The sequence below is a fragment of the Nilaparvata lugens genome, chromosome 1, assembly GCF_014356525.2.
Source record: "Nilaparvata lugens isolate BPH chromosome 1, ASM1435652v1, whole genome shotgun sequence".
In the NCBI taxonomy this organism is placed as follows: Eukaryota; Metazoa; Arthropoda; class Insecta; order Hemiptera; family Delphacidae; genus Nilaparvata; species Nilaparvata lugens.
This window is the reverse complement of record NC_052504.1, coordinates 70,767,224-70,782,369: the sequence shown is the minus strand read 5'-3', so window position 1 is coordinate 70,782,369 and position 15,146 is coordinate 70,767,224. Positions and strand designations below refer to the sequence as shown.

Genomic DNA, 15,146 nt, shown 5'->3' with positions numbered 1-15,146 from the left:
TAATTAATTGGGTAGGCTCCTTTTCGTCACTGCTGGGCTAACGCGTGATCCAGATTTTTATAAGTTTCTTTCGAATTAAAGCTATTTTTATGGGAATCTTTACAATTACGAACTCCTTGACAGCACTGAGTTCACAAATAATTAACATTCAACAAACATACATTACATTTAAAAAAGGGTTTGGCTTAATAATTCATTAAAAATTTTTTAAAAGGAAGAAGAAAAAAGCCCTAAACTCCATGTGCATCCTCTCGGGTTGGGATCTTAAGCCAGAAGAAAGAGGTTTTCAGAAAAATTTGCCTCTTCTTAGAATAATTCTGTAAGCTACCCTCTGATTGGCCTTCAATTTAATAGACTCAATACAATTGGTTGCCTTGGGAATCAGGGCTTCCTCGGCTTTATAATAGAAAAAATTAAATAAAAGAAGTTTTTATACAAATATATGGAGTATTTATCTTAAATTGAATTCATAAATAAATCGTAACATACGATTTTAATAGATAATACATTTTGTTTTTATATGAGTTTTTTATACTCTTGATTTATCATGCTTTTTTGGATTATAATAAATATTGATACAGAAATAATAGTTGTTTGTATTTCTACACATCGACTTCCTTTAGTATACATAATATATCCTTTATGAGTGAATTTTATATGATTCAACCGGTCATATGGGTTGATCGAATAATCAGCTGATTCGTTCAGTATTGGTTCTGATAATTATCGATTTATCCAAGATCGACTAATTCTTTTCAAAACGTAAACAAGTAACTCTAACCTCAATGTTCATGCATTTTATTTTTTTTTTTATAATCCGCCAATAATAATTATGCCGCTTTATAATTTTTTGATCTTACCAATGGGTTCTCATAATTATTAAATCACAATAATACATGTTTTCTTATCGTTGTTGATAATGCTATTACTCCTAATCGCTAATAATACTTGATTTGAGTTGATTTACTCTTTGGATAGGTCTAACCTTCTTTCCAATTTTATAGTTCTATTACCTTTCATTGGCTCATTTAAAAATATTTGGTGGTTTCAAATTACCACGTGACAAAGTTTACGCACATCCCCACGACTGTTGCAGCAGCTTCAGTGTTGGAGTGTGAGATCTTCAGATATGCAAAAATAGACCAATTATTGACAAAGGAATTTGGAGAGAATGTTTTGAACACAATGTTTGACTTCACAGCTTTGTTGGGACCATATCGAAAGTCCTCAGCCCTACCCCTTGTGCTAAAGGGATGAGGGTGATTTAAAAGTTGCATTTTTCAATGTTTTGCTTACACGCTCATATCTTGAGAAAAATGCGTTCAATCGACATGACTAACAATTCAGAAATGAAGCATGATAAATTATCTTCAATATTTGTTCCGTGGTGATTCGTGATATCTCCAACAGTTTTCGAGATATATATGCTCTTGTATGCTACGCATACATTAATCTCATCACCTTCATGATGGAAGTCCATTGATAATGTAAACATCCAATATCATTAGAATAAATTGGAACATTAATTTGTAAATTATACTCATAGATTCGAGGCAAAAAAACAATAGTAATTCTCATTTATTACATTGAAGATATTAATATTGTAATAGTAGTAGTAAGGAAGAAACGCAGGGTAAAACAATAAGAAACCTTCTACGACAACTACAACTTACCTACATGCGTGCTTGATGAACTCGAGATTATATACTTATGAAATGATGGTTCTACTGGTTCCGCGTGGATTTTTCTTCCACTATACCATACCATGGTAACATGGTTCCTTACCATACCCTAGTATCATAGTAATATAGTTACTATACAATATCAGTTAGAATCGGAGTAGAGTGTCACATAAGGATTATTAATTTACATTGAATGCGAATAATATTATGTAATATTCATTATAATTTGTATATTTGCACAATTATAATGAAGATTTGAAATAATAAAGGCGATGATGAGTACCGCAAAGTGAGCATTTATCAAGCTCGTCTGTCCGACAGACTGATCAGTGTCTCTATCTGACGACGAGAGAGAAAAGCCATCAACAATAGTAACAGCAACTGCACTCCTGAGGAGGACATCACTTTTCACACAGTGTCTGGTGGCGGAAGCGTTTTGTTCTGGAAATGGATGACAGAATAAAACAAAGGGCAATAAAATGCCTCTGCAGGGCTGTGGGGCTTGGTGGGATGAGGGACTCGAATTTCTTTTGTCCCACAGAAAGGACGTGTTTATGTTTTTCTCCAGGAAGAATAATGGTTCCCTTTCGGGACTTTCCGGAGGAGACATTGTTGCGGAATGGTGGGTGGAGGGAGGGGAGGGATGTAGATCTCGACACAGCCACAAAGATAGGACCAAGAAAAGGAGAGCAACGGAGGAGAAGGTGATATAGCATGCACAGAGAAGAAGAAATGGTCGGTACTATGTTAGATGGTGGATATAAACGTGTTGGAGAAGGAGGAGGAAGGGAAATAGCAGTTGAAGTGAGTTACGATCTCGGTGTTGCAACTTTTGTCACGACGTGTAAAATGCACTTACCCTATCCGAGCGCCGAGGGCCAGTCAACCAGTATCCAGCCACCAGTCATCATCAACATCCCCATCCACCAACATTTTCAACTTACTCTCCATACCAACGTATATATTATTTTTGAATATATAGCACATTTTCCAGCTCCAGCTTCCTGCAAACTCGCCTTTTGTTTTCAAAGTACTTCTCATGTTTCCCTTTCTCATATCAAGGCCTTATTTACGTAGCAGAACTGAGAAGTTTGTTCTGGTTTCCACCAGAGAGAGGAAACAATTTTCCTATACAAAAGTGACATTGAAAGAACTTGCATGGGAAACAAATTGTATTAGGTATGTCTGGTAGTAGAGTAGTTGGCTATCTTAAAAGTCTCATTACCGGGTTGAAAATTCTCTAAATCCTGAAGGCAATAATAATTTAAGAGATTTATTTTGAGAGAAAGTACTAAAATATCCATAGAATCTAGATATGCTTCTCTTCCTGGATAATACTAAATTGAGCATTTCATCTACGGTGCTGAGTTGGCTATCCTGAAAAACTGCGGCTTCAAAGAGAACAGAAATAATGAGAACTAACAGTACGTTCAGATGATTGTGCCAGCCTAAACTTGTCATCCAATCTATTTAACATGCGGTTGGAGAAGACCAATAATTATTTTTCCATGTGAGGTGTTTTTAACGTGTTGCCTAAGAATAGAATATATATTCCACTGGTGTAAGCTGAGCATTCAGATATGTTGGATGGATAACACAAATCCAATCTATGGGTAGTCAAGTCTTTTCTTGTGTAAAACAAAATTTATCTAACGCAAACATCACAACGATTTTTAATGTCACTACCAACAATTGTTTCGAGCTCTCGCAATAAATAAATTGGTTATCTTATGGCAAAAAGTTGTTAGAAAAACTGTTGAACGGTTCTGGAGAGATCACAGATAGAGACCGCCGAGGCTTTTAATGTCCGGACATTTCAACCCTTATAAGGCGAAACTGTTTATTGAGAAGAATACTTACAGCCTCTTTGTCTGCTGCCAGTGATTGTTGGATTCAATTTACGATATTGCTAAATCATTCTTATATCTGTCATTCTTGTTTATTACAACGTTTAAAGAAGATTATGACTAGAATATATATCTGTTCAAGACAAGAATTTCTGTCTCAATCACACAAGTTTTTCATCTAGAATTACTGTGAAATAGAGCCGGTCACCACGGCTCAATGACAGTATTTATCCTCATTATTTATTGTCATTTGTTTTATGATTCAGGAAAAAACTTCAACGTGGGTAAACAAGTAACAGAATACATACATGTTTATCATGTTCAACGATTGATTCCTCACAAACGATGATTTTATCAGTGAGAACACAGTTTCTTGGAGAGTAGTGAGTACATAAATATAATGCCAATTGCTCGAGTTCAATGCAATATACAAGGATAGAATATATAAATAGAAATGGATCATATTAATCACTTCAAAGTGGAATGAGTTGAAGTTGATGATGGCTGGAGTTGAGTTGGAATAATTGTCTTGATATACAAGCATGATCACATTACATTATAATAATGAATAACTATGCATTAATTCATCTCCAGCTTGTGCATATTCACCTGGATAGTTCCTGTTCTAATCATACCTTTTACAAGTCTTCTATAGGGTCTAAAATTGACCATCATTAGAATTGTGCGTTAAATTTATTCTACTCCTATTGATAATACCTCGTGTTGCTTCCAATGATTTTTTTACGAACTATACGTCTCAACTCCATCGTTCCAGTGTTTCCTTGTAAAGTATGGACTTGAAAACCACGTTAACATGTCCAAATTGGAGGAATGAGTAGTTTTTGAACGATGATGAGAATGCCTCACTAAATATCTCCGTTTGAATGACACGAAACAATTCAGTCGACTGATACTGAACTTTTTTATGAGAAGATTTTAATCCAGATATGAATCTAAAATATTAACAGATACTGTGAACAACAACTGTGAAAATTCTTCAATTTTGAAACGCATCAACAGATAAATGTAAAATTTATAAATCACTACAACTGTAATAATCCTTCAATTCTGAAGGAAAGAATTTCAATACAAGCGTCAACTTATTTCTTTCCCGTTAATCCTTCTGAACATGTACAAGAAATGGGTGTTCGCCTTGTTGGATTTCACACATTCTCGCAAGAGGTAGGACAAGGGATTGCAGTAGCAATGTTGAGACGAGCGAGAAGGAAGCAGTTGAGTCTTATCACCTTAATGACGCTGCAACGGAGTCTTGGTTGCTTTCTCCGAGTGATAAGGATAGTTTGCTGCGAGCGGCGAGGGGTGTCACTTTCTTGGGTGATATCGATAGGGTGTTATCTTTTCATTGGACGCCCGCTCCCACCGTAACGAGTCCCTCAGGAGCTGTAGGGATAACGTAGCGCTTGCAATGAGCTCCGGGACCGATTCTCTGCACTCTAAACTGATCCCCGTATCAAATCCGGCCATTTTCTTGCCTCGCATTTTCGCCTTTCCAAGTGATCCCACTTCCATCTCATCCTGATTTCTATCTCGGGGTATTTTCAACAAATCATCAAGCCATCTATTGCTCTCATAGTCTATCTATCACTTAGACTATCGTAGCATGTTCGACACTCATTAGTTACCTTCTGAAACAAAGATAAGTGCCAACCTTCAAAATAATGATCTGCCACTATAACACGTGCTATAACAAAAACTACGAGATGCTTGAGACACTTTCAAAGACATTCAAAGTGGATACTCTACTGATGATGATACAAGTTTTAGTTATGAACTATTAGAATTCATTATTCTTTATTTCCCATTCCTAAAATTGAAAATAATATGATAATATATTATGACCTCTAAAGTGAGATTTAGTAAGACTGTAATGCGATGGAAAATTTTTCACTATCATGGGAAACATGTGGAAAGCAATGAAAAGATTGGAAATGGTTTGAAGCAAAAAATTGATTGGGAAGAGCTCATTAGAGTAAAAAAGGATAAAGATAAAATTGAATAATCAGGAGGTTTTGTTTTATTTAATAGAGAAGTGTCAACCTTTAAAATAATAAAGCTTTTTATTTAATTGAAAGGATGAATAAATATAATATGTCTTCATTCAGTTTTAATATAGTTCAATAATTGTTATCAGAGAACAAAGAATGACATCTTTTTCATGAAACTCAGATGTAAGCAATACATTTCAATTTGAGTTCCTGAATGATTATTTCTATTGTGTTGTTTTATCGAATATCTTACTATCGTACTCAACTTACGTGAGTTGTCGATTAGATTTTGCCGTGAGCAGACGCCAAGTTCAGGTGCTCTCTTATCTCCTATGAAATAGTTTGTTCGTTCTTGCGCCGTGCCTCTTGTTTAATATTGACTACTTTCCGTTTCCTAAACGTTCAGTTCAGGATTAATTTTAATTTTTCCATCACTTTCGAGCTCGTATTAAAGTGAAAAATGAGTGTCTGTGAAACCTGCAAATTCTCAATTAATCGACAGGCGAGGGACAAATTAGTCTGTTCTATTTGTAAGTCCATGTTCCATGGACAGTGTATTGGTGGCAAAAAAATGACTGATGCAGAATTAGAGATCCTGATGTCGAATTCTTGGTCGTGCAATAAATGTGAGGCTAAGTTACGCAGTCAACGAAATGATAACACAGTTGCAACGCCGGTGAAATCATCGCCAGGTAACGCTAGTACTCTGTCCGACGTATCAGCGGATTGCTTCAGGACAACTATGTCCGACCTTGAAAAAAAATTTGGTGAGGGTCAGGCAAGATTAGAACTTTCGCTTGAAACTTGTTTGAATAAGATCAGTGCAAATTCTGACACATTAATTAGGCTGGAGGGTATAATAAAGGCCCAGCAGGATATAATATTGCACTTAAAAACTGAAAACACTAAACTAAAAACAAGTGTAGAGGTGCTTAACGATAGGGTGGATTCACTCGAACAGTATGGCCGTAGAAACATGCTCGAGATACACGGGGTTCCTACTGTGCATGGGGAAAATACTAGAGACGTTGTGCTAGCCACGTGTAAAGCAGTCGGAGTTGACCTGGGTCCGGAGGCGATAGACAGCTGCCACCGCCTGCCCAAGGGGGCAAACCAACACTCCCCCGGGATCATCGTCAAATTCGTACGACGAGATGACGCGCACAAGGTACTAGATAAGAAGAAACACGTGAGGAGACTTTCCACTCGCGACGTCGGATTTCAAGCGGAGGATCGCCCAGTGTTCATCAATTTGTCACTTACTCTGGTACGTAGAAAGATTCTATCGCAACTAAAGAAGCTCCAAAAAGAGAAGGATTTTAAATATGTGTGGGTGGATAGAGCAGGAAACATAAAAGTAAGACCAGTGGATAAGGGAAAAGTGTCAATGATTAACAGTGATAAGGATCTGGAAGCTTTTATTGCTGCTATGGTTTAAATTGATGATAGACTACGATTCCGTATGTTTTAAAGTGTTATTTATCCGTTGTTGGAAGAAATAAATTTGCTCCATGTGAAATAGTAAAAAATTTTTTAAATGGAATGAAATAAGCACAGCAGATTCACTTTGGTTGTTAAATGGCTTATCTTGGTGATTGATGTATATACTTAAGTATTAATAAGGCTATATTATGCTTACATATGAATCTATATAGATATGCACATGAAATTTACATTATATAAATCATGTACTCGTGCATGAAACTCTGTGTAAAGAAACATATTGATATTAAAATTGAAAACTCTTTAATCTAATGATTGCCAGGCAAATGTATGTGAATGAATTACTCTGATAAGCTGGCATTACTATTATTATTATTGTGACTTCTGCAATATCCGACGGCTTATAGCTAAAACGTTTTCACAGTGCAGTTCAGAGATACCTTTTGCCCTGCAATTACAATAACAACTTATCAATAAATTCTTCTTTTTCGTTTCATTATCATTTATTGTTATCTCTTTCTTTCGCTCTCAGTGAAGTTAAGAATGACTAAGCTGTAGCCTACACTAGTATCCAATCTGTTATACTGCCTCCTGTAATTATTATGATAAGATTGCGTTTGTACAAATTCAGTTATCGCAATCAGATATCGGTGTTAGGTGCAATTATTGGTTGTGACAATTCAGATAGCGGTGGAGGCCGAAATCTGATATTGTCTGTGGTATTTTTCTAGCTGCGTGCCAAACCCTGGAATTATCTTCAGAGTGATTCAGTGCTGTGAGTGCATGCATTATAGAATAATTGTGGGGGGCGATTGAAACAGTTTATTCAATGGTTTTTGCTATTACGATCACGGTGTCAGCTTGTTTTATTCCAAACTCCATTTCTACTCAACTTGCTTATTTATGCAACTCTGAACCCATTTCTTGTTATTTGGTTTAGCAAAAACTGCTTCTTTTGTTTAAATAATTCTCACAATTTTTTTAATTTGAGTTTTCTGGATCCTTCTATGGGTTGGAAAGACCATTTTCTTGTTTAAAAGAGGCGCGGCGCGAAGTCGCAAGATTGGTAAATAACTTTACCCGCTCGGTTTAACATATTTTTTTATCTTCTTCCTTATTAACTTACTTTCTTTGTTTTTTTTTCTTTTTCATTACAATTAATATTATTATAAATTTTACAGAATAGTATTATACTCTTATAGAAAAATATATGTCAGTTCTTGAATGTGATGATGATCTCATAGGCTATCATGATACAAGTGAAATAGATGATTTATTCTCTTCGAACCACATAACATAAGCAATAAAAACTTATTGAATTTTTTCATACTAATATAAGAAGCCTGAATAAAAACTTTGAAGAACTGGTTCATTATTTAGGAAATATAAACTTCAAATTTCATATTATTGCCTTATCAGAAACGTGGATTACGGATGATGCTCATTTCACTTACGGTCTTGAAGGATATAATGTTGTACAGAATAAAAGTAAACATTCAAAGTGTGATGGGATATGTTTATTTGTTGATAAAAATTTTCATTTTGAAATAATTGATTTGGATATCGAAGAATCGAATTCAATCTGTATAGTTTGTTCAATTGATAACATCAAATACACAATAATTTTAATTTATCGCTCTCCAGCTACCAACATTAATAATTTCATTTCAAGTCTAGACGCTTGTTTGAACAGAATGAAGGACACTACCAATGTAATTTTAATGGGCGATATAAATCTTAATATTTTAGAAAACAATAGTTTAACAAATGAGTACTTGAGTACTCTGCATATCAACGGATTTAAATCCTACATTAACAAGCCGACAAGGATAGTGAATGGAAATGGTACCTGCATAGACCACATATTTTTCAAGGAGGGGGGAAACATTAGAGACCTGCAGCGTGGCGTGATTATTAAAACTAACATAACAGACCATTACAGTGTTTCACTGCACTTGAGTGAAGCCTTGAAAAATAACGCGGTAGCAGGGGAATTATGGACCAAAACTGTAACTGACTTTGACGGATTAATAGCTGACTTACAGGTTGAAAACTGGGCTGATATTTACAACACCGACAATATCGATGCAATGGTTAGCAATTTCATAGAAAAATTGACACAACTCACAAATAAAAGAACAAAAACAATCAGATTAAGTAAAAAAAAAAAACAAACCAGTAAAAAAATGGATAACACCCAGTCTAGTCAATGCAATCCGAGAAAGAGACAAATTACACAGGAAGCTCTCACGACAGCCAAACAATATTGAATTGCAAACCCGCTACAAAAACTACCGGAATACTTTAAATAATTTAATAAAAAGGGCAAAAATAGATTATTTTAATGAGAAGTTCGATGAACATAGGAATAACGCCAAGAAAACTTGGGAATACATTAACGAGCTGCTGGAAATAAAGAAAAACACAAAAGAAATAAGATGCAGATATACTCAACGATTACTTTGCTAACGTGGGTGTATCATTTGCCAGAAAAATATCAGGAAATGTAAGTGATATCCCAGTTCCTCGATCGCTATCAAATTCATGTCAGCACAGTATCTTTCTCAACCCCACAAACTCAAACGAAATAATGTCAATTATAAATCAGTTGAAAAACAAATCTACACCAGGACCAGATAACTTCACAGGACCTTTCATAAAAAAAATTTCTCACCACATAACTGGACCCTTAGAACATATATTCAACAAATGTTTAAATGAAGGATATTTCCAAAAAAGTTCAGAGAAGCCAGAATCATCCCAATACCTAAAACCGGAGATTTAAAAAAACAGAAAATTATAGACCGATAAGCTTGATAAGTAACCTTTCCAAAATATTAGAAAAAATAATAAAAAACAGAATTATGAGTTTTTTAGAGAAAGAAAATATAATAAATGAAAAGCAATTTGGTTTTCAAAAAAATAAGTCTACTAAAGATGCAGTCATCCACTTGAACAAAATAATTTTTGACAATTTTAATAGCAATAGAAAAACTCTTGCAGTGTTCATGGATCTATCAAAAGCTTTTGATACGATACCTCACAATATATTATTAAACAAATTAGATAGGGCTGGAATTAGAGGTGCAGCAAATGATTTATTTTCTTCATATTTGACTGAAAGGAAACAATACCTACATCTTCAGGGTCAAACTGATATTAAATATACGTCAGGTTTCGGCTTGCCTCAAGGTTCTGTGCTTTCACCAGTTCTTTTTTTGTTATATGTGAATGACCTACTCAAACTAAACCTCCAAGATTGCACCACTCTGTCTTTTGCAGATGACACTGTATTGATCTTCAGCGGCAAAAGCTGGGTAGAAACTTTCAATATAGCCAATAGAAACCTAATAATTATTAGAAAATGGCTTCAAGAACATATCCTGACTTTAAACGCTGACAAAACTAAGTATATCACCTTTTCACCCAATATAACTGGACAACCAGCAACAGATTTAAATCTTAAAATAGGGACAACAATAATAACAATGAAAACTCTACAGATAATACAGAAGCACAAAAAACATTAGAAAGGGTTCACACGATTAAATATCTTGGTATATTATTGGATCAACATTTAAAATGGAACAAACACATAGATTATTTGTGCTCAAAGTTGAAATACCTCATTTACATTTTTTACAAGCCGCCGGCTGTGGCATGGCCAAGCACAGTAATCCAAACACAACCTAACCCTGCTGTATACTTGGGTGACTTCAACAGCCATCATGAACAGTGGAAATACAGACACTGTGATGCAAATGGGGAAGCTGTAGTGAGATGGGCCGAGGATGAAAACTTAAACCTTGTTTATGACGCCAAGGACAGATTCACATTCAGCTCGGCTGCTTGGAGACAGGGATACAACCCAGATTTATGTTTTGCATCAACTGATGAGAGAGGCAAACCTCTACCAGTCAGCCGCAGAGTTCTTTGTGACTTCCCCCACAGTCAACACAGGCCAGTTATAATAAGGTTGGGCATCCAAATCCCATTAGTAACCTCCATACCTCGTCCTCGGTGGAACTTCAGAAAAGCTAATTGGGAACTCTTCTCAAATGAGTTGGACAAATGCCTGGGATGGATCCCACCTACCAGCAAAAACTGTAGCAGGTTTATTGGAGCAGTGATTAGCACTGCTAAGAAATGCATTCCCAGGGGGTATCGCAGGGAATATGTTCCAGGCTGGTCTCAAGATAGTGAGGAACTCTACCATTGCTTTAATGAGACTGGTGATCAGGAGGTGGCAGACCAACTTCTCCAAAGCCTTGACTCTGCAAGAAAACAAAAATGGATGGAAACAGTAGAAAGTCTCAACTTCCAGACCTCAAGCCGCCAAGCCTGGACTTTGCTGAGGAAATTGGGCAGTGCAGCACCTGCCCAGAGACCAAAGACAGGTGTCAGTCCAAATGATGTAGCATCTCATATAACAGCCACATCCAGAGTACCAAAAGATAAGGAACATTCAATTAAGATTAAGCATGAACTGAAAAAGCTGAAAAATGAAGCAATGGCAACAGAATATGGTCAGCCTTTTTCACCTGAAGAAATTGGATTTGCACTCAGGGACACAAAGCCTGGTAAAGCACCAGGATTTGATAACATAAATCCAGAATTCCTTATCAACTGTGGAAAATATGCTAAAGTATGGCTGGCAAGATTTTTCACTGATATTATGCAGACAGGTAACATACCAAAGGAATTGAAGCAATCAAAAATAATAGCAATTTTGAAGCCTGGAAAACCTGCAGACTTGCCAGCAAGCTATAGGCCTATAGCATTACTATCAGTACTCTTCAAATTACTGGAAAGGCTAATCTACAACAGAATTTGTCAGAAGATCTTTGATGTAATACCAATTGAACAGGCTGGTTTTAGACCAAAGCGAAGCACCTGTGATCAAGTTCTGTCACTTACCACATTCATTGAAAGAGGATTCCAGGAGAGGCTTAAAACCTCCGCTGCTTTCATCGACTTGTCTGCAGCCTATGACACAGTTTGGAGGGAGGGTATGATATATAAGTTTCTTCAGGTAATCCCATGTAAACTGACAGCTCGTCTTCTAAACAACATGCTGAGTGATCGTACATTCCAAGTCATCATGGGTGCCAACAAGAGTACACAAAGAAAACTGAAAAATGGCCTGCCACAAGGCTCAGTCCTTGCACCTTTGCTCTTCAGTCTTTACATTGCTGACTTGCCAGAGACTCAGTCTAAAAAGTTTGGCTATGCTGATGATTGGGTACTAGCAACTGGGTCTAAATCATTTGAAGAAGCAGAGGAAGTCTTAACTCAAGATCTGGAAAAACTTGGAAGATATTTTCGACAATGGCGCTTGAAGCCAAACGCCAGCAAGACAGAGGTTTCATGCTTCCACCTAAACAACAAACTTGCCAAGAAAGAACTCAAAATTCAATTTGAGAACACATTGCTCCTCCATAACAGCACTCCTAAATACCTCGGCGTAACACTCGATAGAACTCTCTCCTTCAAAGCCCACTTAACAAAAACAGCGGAAAAGTTGAGGACCAGGAATAATGTTGTTCAAAAGCTTTGTGGAACTAGCTGGGGGGCTTCAGCTTCAACCCTGCGCTCAACAGCTCTGAGTCTTGTATTTTCTGCTGCTGAATATTGTGCACCTGTGTGGCTAAACAGTCCTCACACACACAGAATAGATGCCCAACTCAACAATACAATGAGAATGATTAGTGGAGTCATCAAATCACCTACTGAATGGCTTCCAGTTCTAAGCCACATACCACCACCAAACCTGCGTCGTAAAAATGCTCTCATCAGAGAATTTGAAAAAATTTCAAATAACCCAGACCTGAGAATACATGAGGATATTGAAAATGCAAATAAAACCCGCTTGCGATCAAGAAAGCCACCAACAAAAACTGCAATCGATACTGCTACAGAACAGAACTTCAATTTGCTTAGTGCATGGCAGCAGGAATGGACTATGAAGCAGCGAGATCAAATCCCATGGTTCTCCCAAAAGCCACCAGGTTTTGGCTTACCAAGGAAAGCTTGGTCGACTCTAAACAGAATTAGAACCAAGCACGGTCGATGTGGTGACTTGTTGTATAAATGGGGCAAAATACCATCGCCCTCCTGTGAATGTGGGGAAAAACAAACAATTGACCATATAGTGAAAGAGTGTGCAATCACAGCCTTCAGAGGAGGAACAGAAGAAGATTTCTTGATGGCAACTCCAGAGTCAATAGCTTACTTAAACGGACTGGATATATGACAAGGGATTATTCCAATGATGATCCTGAAAATGGAATGGATACTGATTGATACGTCTTGAAAGCCATACGCTAAATAATATGTTACTAAAAACATTGAGCAATGGTTTTTTCATTTTCACGTTCTCGAACACGGTATTGTAAATGTTCCCTCATCATCTTTTTTTTTATCGTATATTTTTATGTATTCCCTGTGTGAAATATTCACTTCATGATGGCCTCAAGACGTCACAGTGGTTAATTGGATTCTACTTTGTCATATAGTATGTACTATTCTTAAGTTTTTAATTTCTTTTTCTGAGCCTTTGAGACTTTTGTATATTGCTGTAATACTTTCTTCAGCTCTTTTTATTTTAATTTTTATATCGCTTCTTACTTGACCTGAATTGAAGCAGAATAATTTAACCGCAACTCACTGCCAACACACAAGGACTCTTATGTTGGCAGTGCTGAACAAGCACTGTGCAAAGTGCTGATGTATTACATTGATTACATTGATAATTATTGTTGTGCAAGTTACAATAAATGTATATTTTTAGGTGATAGTATATTGCATACTTTAGTGATTGTATTGTACAAATATTTGTATGTGATTTTTGGCAATAAATTCAATTCAATTCAATTCAATTCAATTCAATTATTTCTATTGTGCTTGTTTTATCGAATATCTTACTATCCCATATTAATCCTTCTCTATACCTCTCTGGAAAGCATGTAACAAGACATGTCGAAGATGATTTGCATTTGCAGTAATCATCAATCATTGCACCATTTATCAATAATCAGGTAGTGATGGAATAATTGATAGAAAAATGAATAAACTCTACCAAGGAATATCGCATCTAAGAATATTACAGAACAAAAGAGAAAGGAATTAATATGAGATGCACAAGTTAGTTGTAAAATATAGATTGGAGCAGATGGATGATGAAGGAGATGGACGCAGAAGGGAGAGAAGTGGGGAAGAATTGAAGATGGTGAAGGCAAAAGTGGCAAGTACATGTTTAAGAAAGTGGTGACCCCCAGTCAGGACCAGTGAGGTGTCTCCTTAGCTATCATAAATCTCACTTAATTGCTGGGCCCGTCGAGAACATAGATTTACGACACAGCTTATCTGAGATCATTTTACAGTATTACATAAGCGGCTCAAGATAGTATCCGACCAAAGCAACCACGATATAAATTTGTTCCATCTGCGTCTTTCATTACATCCTGTTGGCTTTGGAACGGCGTCCTTTTAGAGCGACGTCGACAACCCTTACTCACTCACTCTGTCAGATGCTTATCGCTGTTGCACTCATCAATATCAAACGCCCGTTTGCACTTGTTAACGTACTTAGTGCTTCTCAGTTGCCTGCAGCCTGTATGTTAGTCTCAACTAACGTAATCAGAATCGATGCCAATGCCATCTTGTTCAGCATGTCTCCTTCCCTCAACACCAACCATTCCTGAGCATATCTCATAGTGATAATCCTCATGCTGGGTTGCCACAAGCATGAATGATTAACACTCAGCGTGATCTTATCTCTCAGATTAGATAAAAGTGATGAATGGTCGGTATTCGTTTTGATCAGGAATCCTCCTCAGCAACTCAACACCCCCAGGTGATTTTTATCTGTTTCATGAAATTTAATCCTGTATTATCGGTTTCTTCATGTGGACTTCAGCTTAAATTGGAAAGATAATTATGAGGTGGTTCATTATGAATGATCCACTCACTCCTCTAAAACTATCGGAATGAATAATTCCTACGTTTTTTTTTAATAAAATGATTTTCTCTATGTATTAGGACTTTCATTGGGTACTTGGGAGTCATGACTTTTGAAAGCCCTAGGAAGTTATCTATGACTTATAGTTAATTATCTATCCATTGATAATATAATATTTTATAATTTTATATAATTAGCTACTCTGATG

The 15,146-nt window shown here is 36.4% G+C and overlaps 1 protein-coding gene across 1 annotated transcript; it reads left to right on the top strand.

Annotated features, from left to right (window-relative positions):
• Positions 1-6,106: 6,106 nt before the first annotated feature.
• On the top strand, positions 6,107-13,231 carry LOC120353679. The gene is made up of 2 exons (XM_039438391.1): positions 6,107-6,802; positions 10,625-13,231. The coding sequence occupies exons 1-2, from the start codon at positions 6,107-6,109 to the stop codon at positions 13,229-13,231; spliced, it is 3,303 nt and encodes a 1,100-aa protein (XP_039294325.1).
• Positions 13,232-15,146: the final 1,915 nt, after the last annotated feature.